The following is a 24,597-nucleotide window of genomic DNA, read 5'->3' on the forward strand; positions in this document are numbered from 1 at the left end:
AGGGCTGAGGTCGAATAAATTTTGTGTAGGATTGAGGCTCCCAAAAAGTTCATGAATATATAATGAAACGTACCATTCCGCCTCTTGCGTGCGGGCTTGAGTCCCGTATATACGGTACGAATGGTGATTTTCAGCCGCCCCCCCCCCCCAGTGTTTTTTCCTGTCGGCGCCTCTGGATGTATGGTCACTGAGAACCTTCACTACCACATCATTGATACAGTGATACAAAGAGGCGCAATTATGTTTTTGTCGCCTGTGGGTTCTACACGAATTTCCCACCCTTCTTCCATATTCTAGTCTAATTTTCCCAACTACCACTACTACTGCGGGTTATAGCGCCACCCTGTGCTATAAACTGGCTTGCCTTCTCCACTCCTGCAAGTACACCTTACCTCTGAGTCACTCTTTTAGTTATTCCCATGCTCACACACTGTTTTGGTCACTCACATGATTGCTATGATCACTCACGTGCTCGAAAATGCCCAAAATATGACGTCATGAAAAAATATAAAACGTCATAAAAATCCGAGCCCTACTAATCACTAAATTGAAATTCTTTCTGTCATTTCTACAGACTCATGGAAAAGATGAAGAACCAGTAATTGTCGGTAAGTCTGTATTTTATGATCAGCTCCTTTTCTTTTCGGTCAATTCGTAATGCGCTATTCAAAATCGATTGTCGTGTATTGGATTATTATTAATATCGACCCAACGGTATTGTATTGATTAAGGTAAAAACATGAAGCCTCGGGTCTATGTCCTAGGCCTCACCGACAGAGCCTTGATCATCATCCGGGAAGTGTTTAAGGTGCCCGTCGACACAGCGGAATACGAGATATGGGCCGTGACCGACGTCGAGTTCAAGCTGGGCTGCAGCCACAGCAGGACCATCATTCTTTATTGCAGTAGCGGGCAGGTTTACCAACTCACCATCTCGGATGGGATGCCCGAGGACTCTTGGTCGAACTGGTTGCACAGGATCAACTGCCTGCTGCCGTGCGGCCGACAGGACGGGCAAGAGATATTGCGCACCTACGGGTTGTTTCGTTTGATATGCGAGAACCAGAACCCATTCGATGTAAGTCTTGTTAAATTTTAGGGAATATACAGTCGAACCCCGTTATAGTACCCCCCATGTCGCGCCAAACCCGCTTAGCGCCAGAAGGTTTCCGTGAATAAATCTTCCACTGCAAGGCTTAGCACGTGTTAAATCGGGATTCGATATAACGCCAAAAGCACCAGAACTCTACGAAATAACTGGTGACATTAAATCGGGGTTTCACTGCACTTATTAATTTCCTTACATTCCTTATATCACAGTTCCAACGGTACGAATATTCAATCATCACACTTCACTCATAGTTTGAAAAATTGATAGTAGATGGCAGCACTATAACAAGCATTATACAGAAATAAACTTGACGTTAGGTTCACAACACTACACACTCATCCAAACACGTGCCAATTCGTTAGAAGTTTCGCAGAGGAATATGGACGAGGTACATCTGTAGTTTAGCAGTAGTAGTGCTAGTGGTTTCCGAGATGGGTCGTTCAAATTCATTTACACACAGGAATTCTTGAGTTATGGGTCGAGACGCAAACTTGATTCGGGGAGGCTCGAAATGGTTCTCATAAATCCACTTAGAGACAGGGATTATTTTTTAAAGACAGGTCACAACCCACAGACTTGATTAGCGGGGCTTCCGAGGTGAGTCATACAAATGCACTTACAGCAGTCCTGTCTTAACGCATGGGTCCACCCGGGCACGGCCCGGGGTCCTCAAGAGATGAGGGGGGTCACACAAAAATTACATCTGGTTGAAATTTTCTAGAATTAACCAGGTGGGGCCTCAGAAAAATCCCTTGGCCCGGTTGCCCATGATGCTCTTAAGACGGCCCGGACGCACAGTCCTGTTATAAATGCACTTATTGCGTCACTGGTTTCACTAATTTCGAACAACAAACAGTACCATGTGTCGTGAAGCTGATCTTGTTGATTTTGGGTCGCAGCTGAAAAAGTTGTTGACAGCGTATTGTCTTGTTTTGAATCTAGGAGATCCGACGACTTACAAAACTAAAGACGACTCTCAGCCAGGAAGATGCCTGCAGAGATTTGAGTAAGAGCTTCACTGATTTTATGTGATTTTGAATTCTGCCGAAAATATATTCTCTTCAATAGAAATTACTAAATGTTTTGCTTTGATCCGTGTTAGTCCGGACAATCGATGGCCATCATCGACAACCAGAAATGAAAGAGACCAGCCATCCTTTGGACGCAACCTTCATTGGTCGTCCGAAAAGCGTTGAAATGGAAGACGTCAAAAGTATCAGATACGAAAAGGGTATGTATACTTAAGGTATCCGACTACGTTGAAAACGTCATTTTGGAAGAAGATTTGGATTTTAATTTTTTTATTTTTTATAAAAGCCCTATTTGTTGTGATTCCAAAACAGGCCTTCTTTTGTTTATATGATGCTTAGAATCAAAGTTACGTTCATTTTAGTGTTGCGTTTTTACATACGCAGTATAAGTAATACGCGAATAAAGACTTTAAACGTGTTTTACGAAGGATGCTATTTTTGACATTTTACTTGACTTTGTGACATGATTTGTAAGAATTTATGCATTGCATCCTTACGAAATTTTAATGTGATATTCTGCTATATATTGTTGAGGTTATGAACCAAAATCTAAGGTCTATCACATATATTTTTTGGATTACAGTGTTTTATAGACAAAATGTAGGATGAAATTTCAAAAAATTCACACGTACTTAAACATATTTTGGTGTAACTTATGAACATATCATGCAATCCTTTGAATTTTGATTCATAATCTGCAACATTACTAGCTAAATGCACTGTGAAAATCACAAAGCATTTTATTAATAAAACTTTTTGCAATCGTGTTTCGAATATCACATGAATTTTGCCTAAAAAACGACTTTTTCATAGAAAATATAATAGATAGACCAAAATTTGTCGCTGTTTTCACTATTTCGAGACACTTTCTATCAAAAAATGTATTTAAAGTTAACTCCAGAACCATTTTTTCCTTCAGAACCAGAACCAGAAAAGTGACAGGAAAGGTAGTCGGATACCTTAACTGTCATAAGTTACTTAACTAAAAATAATTAGAAAGAAATAAGAGTTTAATTTGAACTAAAAAAAATGGGGTTTGAATTGAACTAAAGAAATACAGAAAGAAATCTTTCTGTATTTCTTTATGTATTGACGTTCAGTCGCCAAGTTCAACTGAACGTCATGAGAGTAGTCCGGTAAGACTATCTAGCAAGTTTGCCTCATTTTGAGCCACAGCATCTTATTTGGTTATTTTGACGTAGAATCGTGCAGGTCGTGATTGGATGGGGGGGGGGGAGCATAGAAATCGCCAACTCTATGCCAGATCCATAGGCCTGGAGATAGACTTGAAAGTCTGAGGGGGAGGCACAGTCATTATTATTGATGGGGGGGGGGGGCGGGGAGCACGGTAATGGTGATGCCAATTCATATATACGCATATATGACGATCAGTCGTATCAACAATATATGTCGATCAGTCGACTCCACTTTTGACGCTGAGGAGGGGGGGGGGTCGGCACCCCTTACCCCGTATCTCCGCCCGTGAGAATGGGCTTCTTGCGTAACGTCACGAGCAGCGTGCGGACGGAGTCCTTCTATCTCTAGGAGGTGCTGGTCACTGGGCTGAAGTTATCTTGGGCTGAAGGGGGGGGGGAAAGGCCGTCTATCTCTCTCCCTCTTTCTATTAATAATTTTATTTTATAATTTACATTAGACCGGGCAATTCATGGTCAACAACAGCGTATGGTAGCGAATCGACCTATTCATCCCGTGGGTCATCCATTTGACAGAAGCGGCGCTGATCGTCCAAAGCGCATCAGAAGCACCGAAGATCACTTTGATGGTTAGTATCTCGTGCGCATGCTTCATATCAATTATTTATATAAATTAAAGTAAATGAAATAAACTATAAATTACTTCATATAAATTACTTTGCCATGGAATCAAACATTATAGAAGAATATTCATAAATTCCAAAACGATCAGAATTAGTATATAGTTTCCCCATTTGAATATGAATCGTTTAACATCTGAAGTCGTAATTTATATCAGCTCGGACTATCGACAGCCAACGCCGAAAACTGGAGACGGAAGCAAATCGACCAATTCACCAGAGGTATCTTCCGCACGATAGACGCTTCGCTGATCATACGAAGATTGACAAGAGGGAAGATCAAGATGGTGGTATGTAACTCTTGGACATTGGCCAACGGTCAACTCTGGGCAGTCTCGACTCGTAGGCACAGCCATCAAGAGCATCATGCCCCCACCGAGCTACCCCCCCCCCCATAATATGGCTAGACACAAACTCCTGTTTAAAATTTACAAGAAAAAATAACCGAATCTTATTTTCACGAGGCCTTCGGACCTCGCCCGATTGGGCTCATGCGTTAAGATGGCACTGCACAAAGGCTCAGCCCGGCTACGCTCAAAAGCTTGGAGTGGGGTAGATGAGAACTGGAGTTATCATTAAAGATTCATCCGAAGAGGATGTCACTCTCCTGTCTCGATGTATGTACGAAGGTTTTAACAACTGGCTGATGCGAAGATTGAATTGAAAGAAACAAAACTCAACTACCTCTGCAGGAAATCGAACCCACGTCCTCTCATTTATCGGGTGAGGGCGCTAGACCACTACGCTACAAAGGCAAAACCTCTTTTCTTAGAGCTCGTTTGCGTTGAACGGGGCATTACATGAACAGTCAGACCTAACTGCTACTGTGGTAGTTGAGTGGTCATAGTAACGGACTCACCTCGCGAGGTCCCAGGTGCGAACCCCACCGTTGCCGCAGTGGTGGTCGGCTGGAGTTGGTTTTCTGTGGTTCCCAACTTCGAGGAGCGAATGCGAGCCCATCTCTCGTTAAAAATGTCCATCGAGTCCGTAGCCGAGCCCATCTCTCGGCCACAGAGAGCAACAGACTTACAAATGTAATTCAATCATTACACTTCACTCACTTCACTTCTGACATGAAAAATCAGACCAGTATGAAGGCTCACACAAGTGTGTCGTTTCTGATTTTTCAGTGCTTTGGCTAGTGTGAGCTGTGGCTCACACTAGCCCTTGGTCACTATACCAAGAGCAATGATCGCCAAAAGTTGGAGGCTATTAAGTATTGTAAGGCTGGTCGAAGAGACAGTGCCGTCTTAACGCATGGGCTCACCCGGGCTAGGCCCGGTGACCTCAAGTGCAGAGGGTCCTCACGGAAAATGAGATCTGCGTAAAATTTTCGAGTGTAAACATGTAAATTGGAAGGCGCAAATTTATAACCACGGGGAGCCTCGGAGAATTCACTTTTTCCGAGGACCCAGAATGCTCTTAAGATGATCCTGCGAAAAGAATGACCAGGACATTCCAGACCCTAGCGCCTTCCTCTCCGATCTTCTAATCAGTTTGATCACACATTGGTCGAAGAACGCCGACATTCACAACACGCGTTGGCGTACTAAATTTTTATGGAAGCAAATATTCGACTAGGAACACTCGGTCAAGCTGGGCCAGTATGTAGCCATCCTATGCCGCTGGTACTTCATTGCAGCGGAGAGGGGGGGGGGGGGAGGGGAAGGGAGACAAACATTGAAAACAAATATTTATGAATGATTATTGGGCTAGGCTGGACACTAGAATGGTCCTAGCATTAAAGCTTCAACCACTGTGAAAACAAGATCAAAATACATTTACTGGGTATTTTATTAACTTTCGTTTATACATCTCTTTCCTTTGTAAAATGAAGTATTAAACATTTGCTGATTTGTTTAATTTTCCCCTATTTATTTCCCATCAGTCGAGTTTATGACCACGCCTTCCCCACAAAAAAAGAACTCAACCAGGTTGCGGGCTTCCGAAGGTTGAGAACCACTGGTCTAGCCATAGAGTAATAATAGTAGTATATATATATCTTCAGTCTATGGGTCTCGCACACCCCCTGATTACGAGGGTACGGTGGTTCGATTCTCCGCAGAGGCTGTCGAATTTTCTTCTCTGAATTCATCTTAAAATAAAGATCTTTAAACCAGTGGTTCCCCCCCTTTTTATCGAATCCATGCTCCACCTAAATGTCTTGCAAAACCCCTGATTCTATCTTTTGGAGACGCGCGGGAGGGTCTGCATGGTTCCCTCTCCTCTAGATGATCAAAAACTTAATAAAAGAGTTCATCCGGGAACCCTAGGCAAATATGAATTTTTGGGGCGCCCCCTTATATCTGGCCTTCTTTGAGGCAGAGGCATACTCAAGGGAAGGTAGCAGGGGGGCCTAAAATACAGAAGGCAGCCAATATTGTGGACCCTGGGAACGTGCTCCGTTTGTCCATGCAAGAAACAGGACCTGGGTTCATCCACTCTACATAAGCTCCACTGACCATGCGAAGGATATCCATGAAGGTGACGTCAAAAGTATTGAATACACCAAGATGGAGATGTTTCAAACGGACATGTTTATTCCTAATACTGCGATTAAAATAACTTTTGAGAACCGATATTCACCAGAAAATGTTGTAATCAAATTCATAATAAATAGTCTTTGCAGTTTTCCAAGCAATCATCTCGATTAATTATGATTGTTTTCTAAAGAACCCTCACAGGTCAGGTCCCAAGACGAACAGCGACGGTTACCGGCTGTCACCGCTACTTCATCGGATGAAATGGGAAGAGCTGTCGACGTCAAGAATTCCGAAATACGATTGTGGACTCACATCGACAGCGATGGGCGACCCACGGACAGCAGCGACTCGTTCAGTTCTGAGAAACGCGCGACTCCTTTCCCCGGTTCTGCCATGAGATGGAAATCACCAAAGAAAAAGAGATTGCCGAAATCTCCTGTTGCTAGTTCAGACGTCAACGCCATCAAGATGCAAAAAGACGACCCGTTCTTTCTGAATACGTTCGACAAACGGGTGAGCTAATAATTGACAGCACACTTGATGGCCTATTAAGTTTCAATACAATCAAAGGACATTTGCTTTAACCATTGGCGTACGCAAGGGGAGGGGAGGAGGGTTGGGGTTCTAACTCCCGTTGACCCAAGATTATAGTGTTATTTTGCAGGAAAAAACGTAAACCCCCCCCCCTCAGAAGGGGAAAAAAAAAATCTGAAACCCCCCCCTCGAGAAAATTCTGCGTAGGCCCCTATGCCTTTAACCCCCCCCCCCCCAATGTTTCTTTTCTCGCTCCTTTTTTCAATGAAATGCATTTTTTCTTCCCTCATTCAGAAATACACTAAGAGTAGAAACAGTATTTTTGAGGAAACTGCGGGGGGGGGGGGGGTGATCAGAAATTCGAGAAAATGTCTGAATTCCGAAAAGTTGTAGACTTTTGGAAACGTAGTGTATTTGACATCAGGGTCATTTAAACAGCGTCATGAGCCCCTGGGAAAAATTATGTACCGATGACCCACCCTGCCTGGCTGGAAATGCATGCCTACCAATTCAAATATTTACTCTGGAATATGATAGCACCAGATAATCATGAGGAGTGTGACCCAGGCGTTAAGCCGGTCTTATTTGACCTTCAACACAGAAACAGTAAAAACTGTTGTTTCTCCTTCCGTAATAGGTGATTGACTATGTCGTGGAGGGCGGGAGGCCTCACAAATCTCTGGACACGACTGGTGAGTGAATAAAATATTCTAAAAACTCCAAAAAACTATGGTTACCTCATGATATTCATGTGCTCAGTGGTCGTTGCTGAAACACACACACATATATACAGTTAAATCCCTTACAGGAAAGTCCCTTTATCCTTGAATAACTAGCGAACCGTTGATCCTAGAGGCAAACGTTCAACAGAAAAAGTATCGAAATAACGTATACACCTCAGACACGTTCGTTATTCATATTGCAAGGAGTTGCATAGTTATTAAATTGGAAAAATTTAATTTTTAATTAGTCACCTTTATCTAAAAACCTCAATTAGAAAGTTAATATCTCTCCCCTGAGAAGAAAAAAAAACCCCATGTTTTTAAGTGCAATATTTTCACTGAGATAGTTGAATTCAAAAATCGTTGATAATGAGGGAAAGAACCTCATGAACTAACGGATAGGCTTATTCAACTCTTTATATGTTATTTATCCCTTCCTCATTTTCAGTTATTTCGAATTCAAATGTGTCAGCTAATATTGCACCTAAATACATGGTTTTTTTTTTGTTTGTCTCAGGCGAGAACAGGGCAACAACTTTCTGACTGGATCTTTGAAGACGTGGTGACCAAATACAAAGTTAATTTTTTTTTATTTTGATAACTATAAAACTCCTTGCGTAGATGTATCTACGCGTCATTTGGGCACTTTTTCTAACTGCAAATATGTCTCTAGTATCAACGGTTCGTGAGTAATTCCAGGATAAAGGAACTTTTCTATCCATTCTGTGGTTTTTGAAACAGACTCTGTGCCTGATTTCTGCCTGAGCAAGACAGGGGCATTTATTCGTTGTCTATAATGTACAGATCCCAAAGACAAGGAACATACATTCACTAACGTAAAAACCATACATTTTCGACCCTTAATCATGAGGGATTTCCTTTAAGCTTTGTTACCTAGGGTTTCTCTCAAGTCAAAGCCCGACCTTGCTTTGACTGGAGGAACTTTGAGGATGAATTGTGAGAATGTGTATCATCATTACGTTACGATGATCTGTCTGTTTCAAACGATGTGGAGAAACTTCCGGAAAATATCCCGGCTCACGTGTATTATATGAATGTTAGGAAGATGCTGTCATGCATTTTTCAACTTTACACCTCGTCGACAAAGACGTGAAACATACTTCAACTTTTTGAAGTCCAGCAAACCCAGGTGTTACCATTGTGGGTCGTGTGGGTATCGTGCTGGACTCTCACCATGAGGATCCAGATTCAAATCCTGTTTGCGGCACAGTGGTGGTCGACTGAAGTTGATTTCCTGCGCTTTCCAGGCAGGTTCTAGGTACGAATTCGAGAAAGTCTCTAATTTGAGAAAATATCTCCGCAGAGAGTAGGCATACCTTCAGCATGATACTTACATGACATAATAACCCAAGCATTTAGCCTATTTGCTTCAAAATATGGAAGACGGGTAGCACCACCAGCAAGAACACGAAACAAGCACGACATAAATATATAAAGGACATGAATACATAAAGGACATAAATACACATACACTCAGAACATGAACACTCCGGCATGTACCGATTCGTTAGAAATTCCACATGTACGACAAGGTGCTCAATCTTTAGGAGTGGGCCACGACACTGATTTGTACACGTGTCACAGGCTACTTAATTAAGTGATCTAGAAATGTGCCACGGCACACTCAAGTGATTTGGAACTGTGGCACGAGTCACTTAAGTGATCTGTAAACGTACCGTGGGACACGGTATGTTTATTTTGTGTTACAATAAATTTTCACTTTCAAAACTGGCACAGGGTAACTTTTGAATGCCTTTTGAGCATTTTTTAAATTGGAATCATACCTCTACGACGGATGGGTGATGAGAAAAAGGCCGCACTAGCACTTACAGGACACTCTGTACAAATTCGCCATAGAGAATAAATTTTATCATAATCATAGTCTATTATCTTGCTCTATTTTTTTGAAGTTGGGGAAAGCACGGAGCAGCCCAATAAGAAACCCGAATATGCCTTTACTTGGACTTACAAAGAAACGCCCGAGAAAGAGAGGCGCCAGCGCCAGCAGGAGCTGCAAGAACAGCAGCAGCAGGCCGTAAAGATGGACACAGCGAGCAAGAGGTCTCCAGCTGCCCAGGCCCGAACACCGACAAAAACGGATGAAAGTGGTGCCCCTCCCGAAGATTTGAAGAAGAGTAAAATCCCGTTGCTGAGGACAATCGCCAGGTTCTCCATTCCTGAAGAGAAGCGATTCCCTCTTACAAGAAAGAGTACGAGTAAAATCCCTCTGATGAGGACAATCGCAAGACTCGGGACAATGTCGATGCCCGAACACGAAGAAGAAGAAGATAAGGACGAAGACGAGAAGCCACCGGCGTTCCTGAGTTCACTTGCGCAGAGCGATTACTATTACCACTGGGACGTGATCAACATGTTGAAAAAGTCTCGGGCCGCCAAAGGATGAAGAAACTTCGGTGCGACATCACTTGAAAAATTTCAACTTTTGGATTGCAGATTAGAAATTTGTTCAAAATAAAAAAGAAGCCCCCCGTTAGAATGTGTCAATCAAATTTGGGAATTAAGAAAATATGGCTGGAGGTTTGTTTCGTAAGTTTTTAATCATGGTTAACCACCATCTATTGGCTGAGGCGCATTTATGATTTGCCGCTTGACGACTACACGAATTTTTCCGCCCTTTTCCCTAAGCTGGTCTAACTTTCCTAACAACGCAATCCTCAGATTTGCCGCCATATGCCGTAGCTCGCTAAGTCTAAGCCCCTGTAAATACGCCTCTGTCTCTGAATCACTCTTTTTGTCACTCACATGCTTGCGTACTCTTTTGGTCACTCACATGCTTGCGTACTCTTTTGGTCACTCCCACGCTCATACGCTGCTTAAGTCACTCGTTTGGTCATTCACATATTTGTACACTGTTTTGGTAGCCGCATTCTTGTACACTTTTTTTTTTCACTCCACTCCAATACTCGTGCACTCTCTAGGTTACTCGTTTGGTCATTCAAATACGTGTTCACCCTTTTCATCACTCTCATGCTCACAAACTCTCTGGGTCACTTTTTTGGTCAAATGCCTCACTTGCCCATGTGAAAATCGGGCCCTGCCTGTATCATAATACAATGTACTACAAATTTGGCGCCCTCTCCAGAGTTTTTGTGACAAGCCACCCAGCTGAAAGAGAAAAATATGGCAAAAATGCAATAAGGATGTGCTGGATCGAATAGTCACAAGCAAAAGCCAGGGCATAGACAACCATTTTTTGGAAAACTGCCATAAGTCTTTGTCGGTATAGTAGTCGATGGCAGAATCAGGATACCAATATTTAAAAGATGTGGTGGACTATGGTGCTGGAAACTTTGGGAAATATCGAAGGCCCAGACAAATTCACCACTTGGACTGGGGAAATTTGTAAATATTACATATATTCCTCACTTTCGATTTTCCGTACACTGGGGTTTTTCTTTTCCATTAATTATTCTACCCTCGTACACCTTTTTCTAGCAACTTTTTAATCATTTTCTAATTTTGGTAGCATTATGTATGACTGACTTTTGAAAATAAGTGTGTATAAGACATTCCAACTCTACTCTGGATTTTCGACTATTCATTTTTGATTGGGCTAATTCTGATTTGCCTTAATATTGTATAAATCATTACATTCTTTGCAACTTTATCTGTTGAGCACGTACTTGAATAGAACTCATTAGTTTATATTCTTGTATTTTGCATGAAAATTTAACTTTGCTGATTATATAAGATTCTAAAATTTTTGTAACATCTTTTTTGGGTTTTTTTTGTGCTACGACTTCCATGTAGTGTTATTTCTCCGTTTTTTCCTTCTATAAGTTATGTTGAACTGATTTTGGCGAATATGGTGTCATCTATGGTAACAGCTGGCTGCTGGTGTTGTGTGGTTGTGGCGACAATGTTCTCTGGCTTAATTAAGAGTAGTCTGACGACCGAATTGGAATTTTTCCTTTTGTTTTTTACACATACACGCACTTTTACACTATTTGACTTTTTTCTCTTCGCAGACCTTCCTGGTCAGTTCGTTATACAGACCGTCGGCCCTTGCGGGCTGTGTATCGGTTTGAAATTCAATTCTGGTCTGGTTTGGTCCTCATTTCGTAGTTTTTGGCAGCAGCTAAGTGTTCACATGTCGTTATTTTTTATGACATTTCTAGCGTCTTCATATATTTCGAAACATCTCCCCTCGTTTTCAGGATTCCGAAATAAAGTATGTTCCCTTTACTCTTACGGGGAAAAAAAATTGCTCGTGAAACAAAAATCTGTGCATCAGGCCCGGGGTCCTTACAAAAATGAGATCTGGTGGAAATTTTCCAGAATTTGCCTGGTAGGGCCTCAGAAAAATCCCTTGGCCATAGGCCCATGATGCTCTTAAGACGGCTCTGGTGTTCCTGATGAAAATTGTTATAATCAAAGCTCTTAATTAGAGAATATGCTTCCCTATTGGCTGACAGGGCTCCAACTCCGTGGCAGCGCATCGACTTTGCGGCCATCTTAAAAGCATCGTGCATCCCGGGTAAGTGATGATGTTTATAGGTGCCCCTATATGGTTTAAATCCACAGCCTACCAGTTTACATTCTTTTTTCTTGAAAATCGTTCTAGCACATCTCGAATAATCGTGAGACCCTCCTCTACATCCGGGGCCCCCGGGTGAGACGGCTTTTTTCCCATCCCAATACAACAGGGAAATAGACATTTTCTGCCATCACGCCGAGGTAAACTTGGAAAGAAAAGCTATCTGGTCTCCACCGGGACTCAAACTCAGGTCCCATGGCCTCCCACAATGGTGGGCTGACAGGGCTCTAGCCCTGCCAATTCGTTAGAAGTTCCACAGAGGAATATGCAAGAGGTGCATGTCTGGTTCTGTAGAGCTCTAGCCCTGGGGCCCGGAACAATTACTACCATTTTTTGTTTTTCACGGTATAAATTGAGTATAGAAGGGCACTCCAGAAAAAGTCGATTCTCCGAGAAATGGTTCTGCTTTGGTTGTTAAACAGTTGTTGATGTTCTTCCATCGGTATAGTGGGACCATCTGTTGCAAACACGTGCAAGTTACATCACCTAGGGCACGTGCTCATGCATCCTCATTTTCAAATTTCGAGAGAAAAATGGCAGGTTGGAGCTTTTGCTGCCATCTATCAAATAACAACAAAACTACGTACTCCGATTGGGCGAAAAGTCTCAAGGCGTTGAGCTGGTCTACACTTTTCCAATTTTCTGAGTCACAGCCGTCCTTATTTACGAATGCCCTTGTGTTTTCGACTTCCTCTTCGACGAGCAGCTTTAAAATTTCGTAAATAATGAACGCGGAAACGTACGAGAAGGATGCCGGAAAGAAGGAGGTCGATATATACAGAGATACTCCTCTACGCCTCCTTGGTAGGTATTTTATGCATTTTATTTTTGTCCTTGAGAGATCCAAGGTGAATTGCAACTACTACAAATACTCTATACCTTTTAGTATAGGTAGTGCCGTCTTAACGCGGGGCCCACCGGGGCCCCAAGAGAATAAGGGTCTCAGACAAATGAGAAGTAGGTAAATGCTTCGAGAACTTTTCAGGTATGGCCTCAAAAAAATCACTTGGCTTGGGAGGCCACTGAGTATAGGTACCCATGAAAGACAATAACTATCGGGAGGTTTCCGATTTATGCATGGGGAACAGTTATACTATAATCCTTTTTTGGCGATTTTTTTTCTCTGGCAAAAAATATGTCGGAAAGTACAACGAGAAGCAATGCTCTCTTATTGCACGGAGCCCACCTGGTCACGTCCCAAGCCCTTATGAAAATGAGATATGGTTAAAATTTTTGAGCGTGAGCATGTAAATTGGTAGGTAGGGCATTTCTAGCCAGGCAAGGACCTCAGAATAATCACTTTGCCCGAGGGGCCCATGATGCTCTTGAGATGACCCTGACGAGAAGTCACCAAGAGTGAAATAGAGTTGTGCTTTCTGACATCTTTCTTTCCAAATAAAGCAACTGGCAGTTAAAAAAGGATAATGCAATGACTACTAAAAACAAAAAAATGACTGCAATAATGAACAACAATGACAAATGAAACGTTCTTGGACTAAATAAGGGATTGAGATTAAAAATAAAACGTTCTAGACCAGAGGTCTTGAAAGTTTTTCCAGTCACCACCACTGCCTGCACCCATCATCAAAAGCAGAGCACCCTTATGGCAAGTTTGATATACGAATGCATGAAATCAGGATGATTTACATCCTTGAATGTAATTTGTACAAAGTGTTTAGTTTGATTGTTCATGAGCACAAAATCAAACATGAGCATTGGGCTGGCTGGGTACTTCAGAGAGCACTGTGGGTGCTCAAATATGAAATGTACAACCTGAGAGAATTCAAATGCAATCCCGAGAACAAATTCCAAATGAAATATTCCAATAAAAAAACTGAATGTAACATGCTAGGGAAATGGCATGTCGACATGATATATAATGAAAAAATAATAAAAATAAAATAACAATAAGCTTTAAAATGTGCTGACAGACTGTATTAATTCAAATGCGGCGGTCTATACTTATTATTGCTAGGACCTCTAAGGAGGGGGGGGGGGGTGGTGATGATGTCACCTTCAGATGATAACCAACTGTAAAAAAAAAGGAATGGCAACTCAGAAGCCTGAAAGAAATAATAATAGTGGGAAGAGGGGAAAAACCACCCACACGAAAGAAAATGGCAGACCAGGAAGAAAAGTGCCAACAGCCAAGGGCATAGCCAGAAATTTCGGTGGGGGGGGGGCACTTTCATTTCGGGGGGACCAAAGTGATAGAACAATAGATTTTACCATCTTTTTCAGTCATTTTTGCACATTTTGGGGGACCAGACCCCCAAGTCCCCTCTCGCTATGCCCTTGCCAACAGACTAGAAACGGAATTTCACTGTATTTATCTCGATGTGCCCTGATATTTTTTATTTCTTTATTTCAGGTTATGCAAATGAAGTTGGCGAAGCTTTCCGATCATTGGTGCATGTGAATGTTGTCAGGAGTAGTTATGTATTGGCTTTTAGTTATGTTCTTGCCGATACAAATGATAAAGTGAAAAAAACTTCAAAGGTATGTATCATACACGTGGAATGTATATATGTGTGTGTGTAATTTCTTAACCAAATCAAAATTATAAAATGTAATCTATTTTGTTATTTAAGTATGATGATCTATATTTCCACTTAACTGTGCATATATCTCGTAAACATTCCATTAATATGGTGATCTAAAACAGTGGTTCTCAACCTTTGGAAGCCCGCGGCACGGTAAATCTCTTTTGCGTAAGTGAAAGGCCCTGTCATACACACAATTAACAAGAAATTAATGGGAAAATGAAACTGCGAATCACACTCACGGCCAGTGTGACTAGTGTCAGGGCCCGGTACTGGGCCGCAGCCCAGCGGTGGAGAAACACTGATCTAAAACAGGGTGCACACCCTCCAGCCCATGGGCCAAATGTGGCTCATCGAGGGATTCCATCCAGCCCGTGAAAGGTAATCTGATAGAAAAGTATCAATACACAAAACACGATAAACACCTAGGCTGGTGATATTTCATTCTTAAAATTACGGGAAATCTGAATCCTTACAGGATATTGCCAGCCGCTGTGCTGGTCGAGTGGTCATAGTGAGGGACTCACGTTGCGAGGTCCCGGGTTCGAGCCCCACCATCGCCACACACAGTGGTGGTTGGCTGAAGTTGGTTTACTGTGGTTCCCAACTTCAAGGCTCGAATGTGATCTGATCTTCTCTTTAAAAAGTCTCGCCACAGAGAGCAACAGACCTACAAACAGTAACAAATGCAATTCAATCATAACACCACTCACTTCACTTCTGAAATATAGATGGCAGCACTGAAAAATTAACCACAACACTGCACACACACACACACACACTGTTAGGTACACACACACAGCTACACTTCTGGCACAACTCACTAGGTAGTAAATCGCCCATAGATGGTGATAGACCTGAGTTGTGCTTGGTTTGAAAGAAAGAAAGAATTGATATCACCAATCATTGCTAAAAAACTGTTAAAGGCAAGTAATGTTGCGAGTTACATCCGAACAAATTGTCAAAAGCAAATAGTATTGTCAATTACAAGCTTGGTTTCAAAAATTCACGTAAGCCTTGCTGGAAATAAGGGGAAAACAGGATGTTTTGTAAAAAGGCTGGGATGGCTAAAATTACAGGAATGTCCCTAAAAATATATATTTCAGGAGTGAAGTGTAATGACTGAATACTTGTACTGTTTGTAGGCCTGTTTCTCTCGGTCATGGGCTGCTTTACAAAAGTGGAAAATATCCCAACAGGTAGCATACGGGTATGGTGTAAAAATATTCAGATATTATGTTTCCTTGATCAACATTCTGCATTTAAATTTTGGAAATATTCCGTTTTGAAAGAAAATTAGTGTAAATGTTAGATTTGGATCAAAATTAGAGCTGGTAGAGTCTGAAAATTTTGTTAATTCTGTGCGACATGTTGATTTCAGAAGGTTTCACCTAGCCTAGGGGGGTACTCTTACTATTCTTTCATGAGTAACATAAGAAACACAATCTGCAGTGGAAACTCCCATAAAGGACACTCCCTCCACTAATGGACACTTTCTTGAATTACATTGGCAGGACTCAATGTATTTTACTATCATTTAATGAACACTCCTCGTTAGTGGACAAAGTTTTTGGTCCCATGAGTATCCATTGTCGTGAGGTTCTACTATAGTATGCGACTTTAAAATCGCTCTGAAAAATATGCCGTTTAAAAAAAAAATTCCTTTAGCACCAGTAGGACAACTGCTTTTTTATGTTCCCATTTGAGTGAAAAATACCAAAGTGAATGAACAAGGTGGATGTTTCCTTTTTAGTATAAATGACAAACTTTAGTGGTTTTAACTTAGCGACCAATTTTAGCATTGTGATTTTAACCAAAAATATTCCGGTTTGAATAAACTTTGTTGCATAATCTGGCAGAGCTCATCCCAAAGATTCAGAAATTGTTGAAAAGTGCATTTTGAAAAGAAGTGGAAACATTTCCTTTTGAAAATGAGAGCTCCTCATTTGTTAACACTTTAAACGGCAATAACGTGATATCTCGTCTCCATAAAAAACTTTTATTTTAGCATTGATAAGTCGAATATTTTGTAAAAAGGATTTCTCAATGGAAAGCTTTCCGCTATACCTTTTTAATTTGCACCTGCTGAAAATCGGAAGAAAACCTACTTAGTTAAAAAAGGTATGACATTTTCAATGCCTTAATGATTTCTAACTGCCGCTTAAAGGGTTAAGCACATCTGAAGTCACCGAAACAACCTTCAAAATGCCATATTGTTTTTAATGAAATAAACGTTTTTCCGATTTTCAGCAGGTGCAAACTAAGGAGTATAAGGGAAAAACATTATGAAAACGTGTGATAGTGTGAAGTGTTCTATTGAAAAATAAACTTTACAAAATACCTGGACTCGTCAATTCTAAAATAAGAGGCCTTCAAGGTGATGAGATATCTTGTCAATGTCGGTTAAAGGCAAAACAATCCTCATTGCCTTTTTATTAACTTATGCAAGTAAATATCATCATATTCTGAAATATATTCTATTCAAAAAATATAATCATTTAACAGAAATATTTTTCCCCCATAAGACTCTGGACTCACAAGACAAAGATCGTATGAAGAAGCTTGTCGTATCTGCAGTTGACACTCTAGTCTGGCAAACCTTAGCATCTGTCGCTATACCAGGGTTCACCATCAATCGTGTATGTGCCTTATCCCTGTATATCCTTAGGAAGCGCACAAAGCTCCCATCAACGGCTCGGAAATGGACCACAACTGCCATAGGCTTAGGTTGTATACCATTTATAGTAAAGCCAATAGATCATTCTGTTGACTTCCTTATGGATTATTCATTCCGTAAATGGTTCAGTTAACATTTAGTTATGTGTTTTATTTTGGTCTTCCAACTTTTCTTTCCCTTGTATATGATCTCCATTCGATTTTTAAACTGAGATCCCAATTCATTGGTGCTGCATTTGAAGAAAAAGAAAAGCGATATGGGAAGATACAGAAGGATTGCAAAATCATATACTTGATTTTCCTTTGTAATTAAGATAGAAATATACTCATATATATAGCAGTTATAAGGATGTGAGTTGAATCGAGACAATATATTAACTCAACATTCAACAGTAGTTAATGTCTGTGCCTTTTAGAAGCATTTTGAAACTTTTAATGTGATGTAGTTCATAGTTTTATGCAGACTCAATTTTTTAATCACCAACATAGATATCTGTGCATACCACTCATATTCACTAATTGATCCTCAAATAATTTTAATATTCACAATCATCCAAATTTAAATTACTCACCTGAAAATTGATTAATAATCAAAAATTCGAAATCTGGATAATTTTATAATAAATCTGAAAATTGTGCCAATGTGGAAACAAATGCCAAACTTCAAAAATGATTGCAAAATGTGTTAAAAAAAAAAATTGGTACAGTGCTTGGCCAAAAAAAAGAAAAAAAAACACACGCGCGCGCACACGCACACGCACACACACACACACACACTTTTATGGATAGTAATAAATGAAAATTAAACATGCATACTGCAGTGGAACCGTGATATCTCGACACACAAATAACATGACAACCACGGTAACTCAACATCTATTATTTCGGGGGGGGGGGGGAGAGAGAGAGAGAGAGAGAGAAATCCTTCTTATTCGACACATGATGAATAACACCTGCTCAAGTCGACTACAATCTGCACTATATTATCAAAACTAATTTTCAGAAATTGCCCATTTGTTGATTAGTCTGAAAAATTTTATGACATTGCTCACTTGTATTTCAATTTATTCTGAGGGTTTGTGAATTGATATGAGTCTCTCTCACATCTTTGGGCAGGGTTACTTTCCATATTTCCTGCTGTTCGGTGTGTATTTGAAAACTCTCTCTCTCTGTGGACTATGAAAGCCACAGATATATGTGAATGATTCTGAAATTTTTGAACGAGTGATGATTAAGAAAGCTAGACCAAAATGTTTCAAGTGAGAGGTGGAATGTTTGCTTATTTTGACAATTTCACTGCTGATTCACAAGATCTTCTAGCAATCAAAACACGATTTTTCCACTTGTTTAGGAATATATAATTGCCAATATGGAAAATTTTCATAGAAAATTACAGGTTAAAATTTTTTTTATGAATTTATGTAGATTATGATGCAATAGGCCTATAGAATTTTTCAATCTATAAGCCATTTTTAAAAAAATCATTGAAGATGAGATGAAATGAAACCTCACTAACTTGACACACACTTAAGTCGACATGTTTCTCAATATCCCCTGAGCGTCAAATTATCAAGGTTTCACTGTATTTAAAAACTTATTTTTGATTATATATTTCACCAACCTTTCACCGAGATCTTGATGTGAATCCAGTAAAAGCTGAATGAACCCTTCGACCGCTCATTAATTAGTTTCAAAGACAGCTGTCAAAAGTGTTTCGAACCCATGGGTTCTCATCTTGAGTCTCGTAGGAAATTTTGATTTCTGAAACAATTCTAGGCGGGTGCTTGGACCCACTCCACAAATTTCTTCACAAAGCTTTTGATTGAATTTAGGCACAGGAGACTTTTTTTTTTTGGTGGATGACAATCAAAACTTCTGAATAATGACGAATCTTTCATTGCTTGAGACAAATGTATCAAGTCATATAAATGTATTACATCATTCTAAAACATGTCATCACCATTAAAGAATAAAAATATCCATTGATGAGTGAATACGGTCATTAAGTATGCCAAAATATCCAGCAGATTTGGTTTTATTGCTCTCATTTGATACCCCTGAGATTACAACACCTCATCATGAGACTTTCACAATAACTGTAATAGAATGTGATAGGACTTTTTTTTCTTCTTTGTCCAGGCAGTGTGAAAAAAATTCCATGATCAGTGGTGTCTCAATGAGTGAGCCAATATTGTCTAAAAACACAAAGAGAAATGCATTTTAAATTTTGTAATTTTTACACTTCAATGTTCCATTATATTTTCTTATTGGTGCTTTGATTCAGTGTTTTTATACTAAAAGGGAGTTTTAGTTGAAAGGGCCCCTAAAATATTTCGGTCCTTAATCTATTAACTTGTTAAGAGGCGACTTATGTATTACATGGCTCAGCTCTTAAAATAGTGCCTTGATTTTAAGCAGTATGTATGTCCTCTGGCCACAGAGAGCAACAGGACCACAATGATACACTCATAGTTAGAAAAACTGATGGCAGATGGCAGCACTACACATAACAAGCATAAATGGAAGCAAACTTCATGTTAGGTTCACAACACCTAATGAATTAACACAACTGAATTAATATCAGTTTGGTTCTGTGAGCTTTTGAAAATCTGCCACAAAAATTGTGTACCAAAATTTTCTTACAAGTTAAACCGTCATTCTGAATTTCAGTATTTAAAAAGACATTTAAAAATTTTAAAATCTCGCCACTCATAGCAGTTGTTTAACAGATCCACTCATATTGGGAATTTCTACGTAAAATTTGTGAGACATAAAATTTGGCAGCATTCTAGTAGACTAGTAGTGTCACTAATACCAACTCTACCATCTGAATTGTTGCGAAGTCTATTATTTGCTGTGGCAAGATTTTTTCCAAGTGGTAGGTAGGCTCTTGTTCACACCTCAAAACTTCAACTAACCACTACTGTGCTATCAGCAGGGGGGTTTGAACCTGGATTCTCTCAATGTGAATTGATCATGATATCCACACAGCGGCACTAATGCCAAGAGATGCTTGAAATGATATAAGCTCAGTGTGATGATGTATGTTTAAGTTCGCTCTCCAGAATAAAATTTTATTCAAACCACGATATATATTTTACACAGAAAAAAAGCTTCATTTAATGATGACCATGGAAAACCTAATGAGCTACATAACTCCCGAATTTAACTTTTATTTAAAGTTAGATTTATTTGTTCTTGCTAAGCAATGGTGATTCTTCTTGTGTAAGTGCTCATTTCAATTGAAATACGGTGAATTTTGCTTCAGAAATTCTATATAACATTTTCATCACTTTTGTAATTTTTTCCGCTCTTGATTTTTAATATAAAGCATTATGAAAGATATACTGTATTAAATATATTTTTGAGTACATTTCACAATGTAAGACTATTTTTCAGTACAACAAAATGCCTTATGAAATGTATCGCCAAAAAGCTGTCAAGTGATATGTTTATAAGAAAATTGAAACAAATGCAATAAGTCCATATATTTACTCTCTCTGCTAGCAATATAATTCGTTCCAGTTGTGATAAGAAACATTTAGATCTGTTATTTTATGGGCAATGGTCTGTAAGATCATATTGAAACTGTATGTAAACACTTGGTTTGACTCTTTCATTGTATAGTTTTCCTTTGTACAAAAGATTAATAAATTTATTGAAATGTATCAAACAATGGATTTATTATTTCCATTTAAATTAAGGTTCCTACTCAGTATGTCCATAATTTCCAGGATGGAAGAATTTGATGGCTCTCTTTTATGATCTGTGTTTATATTTTCCAGCTTCAGCAATAAATTGGGATTACAGGTATAATTTCAGTCAAATATTTTTTCATCAAAAACTGTCCGGCAATGTTCGTAGAAAAAAGAAAGATAATAATACTGCCCAACACTGATTTTGTTCTCAAACATAATCTCAATGATTTTTGGGTGCTGATTCCGAATCGCATTGGTTTTGTCGGATTGGCTCTAGTTTTCGAGATGAAGTGAAAATTAAATTTCAATGGTAATGCCATGAGTATATAAGCAGCATACAAAATTTGTATGTATAGGCTCTTGATAACCCGGCCGTACTCTAGTGTTCGGCCTGTCCAATAATCCAGCGTTATTTAGGCGGGTTTTCTTCAAGCTCCCTATAGAAGAAGAAAAACATGTCACGCATGTCTTTATACAGAAGTTAATATTATTTAAGTGAGGTTTTTACAATCGATTTTCAGTAATCCTTTCATTTCTGTAATCCCGCACACCCTGACCTGATTATGTGCCGGGTTAGCGTGAGTCTACTGTATATGTAATACTGCATCTTTTTTACTCGTCAAATGTAGTGAAGAAATGTGCTGAAAAGAATGCTGATATAAGAAAAAATATCAATATTTTTTTTGTTGAATTACCAATGAAGCGTCTCGACGAGGGAAAGAACAGAGGAGCTCCGAATATGTATTTCCACCATCTACTCTAGGGTGAGATATCTCGCTCTTGTACGGGAAAAGGTTTAGAGAATGTCGAAAAGTAATAAAATTCTACGGAGCACTTCGGTGTTGAAGTTACATATGCAAAATTATCAGCTTTGATTCGGTAGTAATAGTCTTACCTTTTTAAAATTATAATTTGAAGAAACATGAAAACCAAAGATTTTATGTGATTTGCAGTCAAAAAAAGCAAATCGGTTAAATTTGCAACTCAATTTTATACCGAAAGAAATTCTGCCCGTAACATTTGGAGAAATTTTTCCGAGACATCGATGGTTGAAAACAGTATTGTAGTAGTAGCAGCAGCAAATGCAATTGAATGCTGAAAAATTTGACAATCAGTCTACACATTCTGAGTAAGTTTTATAAATCATCATCTAATCAAATAGAACTTCAACAAATTTAAGCTGTAATTTTTTTCAAAATCTATTGATTTGTCAAGACAATGTAGAAAAAGTTCAAGAATTATCCACCAGGTGGCATTTTAGTTGTAATTATCATGTAGGGCATGTCTGATTTAGTATACCTAGCCACTTGTTCCATCGCTCTAGCTTCATCCATTCAAAAGTTATGACCACTTGAAGATCTCGTGTACAGCGACATACATGCAGTCTCTTACAATCATTTTTTGCCTCTAAGAACCATTTTGGAATGCCCGAGAGCAAAAAAGGATAAATGCGAGAGAAATAAAGAATCCAGGTAATTTCACATAATCTTGAATAACTCCTGAAATATGGTAGATAGAATCGTGAAAGTAGCGCAGTGGTATAGTAATACGAGTACGCGCCTAATGATAAGAAAAGTTAGAACGCCACCTGGCGGAAAATTTAGGAACTTTCGTGCTATCTTGAAATCTAAGCAAGATAGGCAAAAAATAGTTAACGAAAAAACATACATGTACAGTAGACTCTCGCTAATCCAGCACATATGAGATCAAGATGTGCCGAATTACCGAAATCGCAAGATTACTGGAAGTTAACTAAAAACCCCATTTAAACATAAGCGTATGCAGAATTTTCTCGAGTGGGGGGGTTTCAGTTTTTTTTTCCCTTCTGGGGGGGGATTACTTTTTTTCCCAGCAAAATAACACTATAATCTTGGCTCAAGGGGGGGGGGTGGTTTAGATACCAACCCCCCCCCCTTTGCGTACGCCAATGCATTTAAATAATGTAAAGTTATACGCACAGACATGCAGTGACGTTTTCTTCTCCTATACCCGCCTAAAAGCGCCGGATTACTGAACTGGGTAGATATCAAGATTCTATTGTACTTGGTTATAAATATTGTATATGATGGCAACGAAAAAAATTAGTGTACCTAAGTCAGGCGCAATAAATACTCGGTATTTTGCGGCTTATTCGAGAGTTATTAATCCTTTATAAGTTGTGGTTATGTGAATACAGTATCATATTGAAGGTCTGCTTGCTCTTTGCTGCAGTGGAAATCAACGATTCTCCTCCTAAAAAATGCCAATCTTAAAAAGCGCAGCAAAGCAAATGGCTACATACTGCGCACGGTGATCCAAAACCAGGATTACGAGGTCTGCTATTTTGCATTGGGACAAATGTGATGTATTCTATCTCCACTACTCCTTAAAAACGTTCCCTCTTTTTTTCTTGCCATGAGTGACCTTCATCGCAAGGGATTTGGAGACTCCAAAGCAGTGGCTCCAAATCTAAAAATGACATTTTTAACAGTATAGGCCGATCAGTTGCAAAGCTCCAAAATTCTTGTAGAACGGGGGGGGGGGGGATGCAAATATGCATTGATGCTCAGGGCCGTCTTGGGCATCAGAGCATCATGGGTCTCCCAGGCCAAGTGATTTTTCTGAGGCCCTACCCGAAAATGTTTTTGAAAAATTCAACTACTTGTCGTTTTCCCGAGGCCCCTCTTCTTTTGAGGCCCCCCTGGCCAAGCCCGGGTGAGCCCCATGCGTTAAGACAGCACTGTTGATGCTAGTAAAATGCTTTAAAAAAAAGTGAAATACAGTATCTCTGAATACATACTCAAAAATTAAGAGAGATGAAATTAAAGTTAGTCTGTTTTCAGAGAAGCACTAACCAGTGCTTACGTGTCCCCTAGGGGACACCAGTATCGATTGGTGAGGGACAATGCAAGGTTATGGTGTCGCAGGGAATTTTTCTCTAATAGGGTTGTTAATAAATGGAATAGCTTACCCCCGGAGGTAGTAAATTGTAACACAATTGACACGTTCAAAAAGAAATAGATAAACAAGTTGGGGTAAATCGAGAAGCTATCCATACTTAGAATCACAGACAACCATAAGTATTCTTTATGGGCATTGTATAATATTTTGTGATGTGTATATATTTGTTTATAATTTTTGTTAATTGCATTTTTAATTGGGTTGCTGTATTTTTGAAATATATGACATCCATATTTTTATGGGTATCTTTTTATCAGCCACCTCGCTGGGCATTTTGCCTGTTGTGTATTAATTATTATTTGTATTAATGAATCTATTTCGTATTTTCTTTGTGCTTAATTCAAACAATATTGAGTTCCAAAAAAAGTCTGCTATTCGATCACCAATATCTTCACGGTTAAATTAGTATCTCACTAAGAAATCTTTGGCGGAGCACAGTTTGGGAA

The 24,597-nt window shown here is 39.6% G+C and overlaps 1 protein-coding gene across 2 annotated transcripts; it reads left to right on the plus strand.

The window, feature by feature from the left end:
• Positions 1-12,939: 12,939 nt before the first annotated feature.
• On the plus strand, positions 12,940-21,183 carry LOC149075477 (mitochondrial fission process protein 1). Of its 2 annotated transcripts, none has more exons than XM_089242841.1 (3): positions 12,940-13,098; positions 14,666-14,793; positions 17,363-21,183. In XM_089242841.1, exons 1-3 carry the CDS (start codon positions 13,020-13,022, stop codon positions 17,645-17,647), a joined length of 492 nt encoding a protein of 163 aa, XP_089098967.1. In that variant the 5' UTR covers positions 12,940-13,019; the 3' UTR covers positions 17,648-21,183. The 2 variants fall into 2 exon arrangements, with proteins under 2 accessions (XP_089098967.1, XP_089098968.1); XM_089242842.1 differs by having other exon boundaries at positions 12,953-13,098; positions 20,913-21,175.
• Positions 21,184-24,597: the final 3,414 nt, after the last annotated feature.

This window comes from Pholcus phalangioides, unplaced genomic scaffold, assembly GCF_987345545.1.
Source record: "Pholcus phalangioides strain wild (caught in Gottingen) unplaced genomic scaffold, Ppha-v1.0 ptg000015l_1, whole genome shotgun sequence".
In the NCBI taxonomy this organism is placed as follows: domain Eukaryota; kingdom Metazoa; phylum Arthropoda; class Arachnida; order Araneae; family Pholcidae; genus Pholcus; species Pholcus phalangioides.

What these genes read in the sequence shown, in the direction of transcription:
- LOC149075477 (XM_089242841.1), top strand. Translation starts at nt 13,020, where the DNA reads ATGAACGCGGAAACGTACGAGAAGGATGCCGGAAAGAAGGAGGTCGAT. An exon ending in TACTCCTCTACGCCTCCTTG is followed by an intron (nt 13,099 to 14,665) that starts GTAGGTATTTTA and finishes TCTTTATTTCAG; the next exon opens with GTTATGCAAATGAAGTTGGC. An exon ending in AAGTGAAAAAAACTTCAAAG is followed by an intron (nt 14,794 to 17,362) that starts GTATGTATCATA and finishes TTCCCCCATAAG; the next exon opens with ACTCTGGACTCACAAGACAA.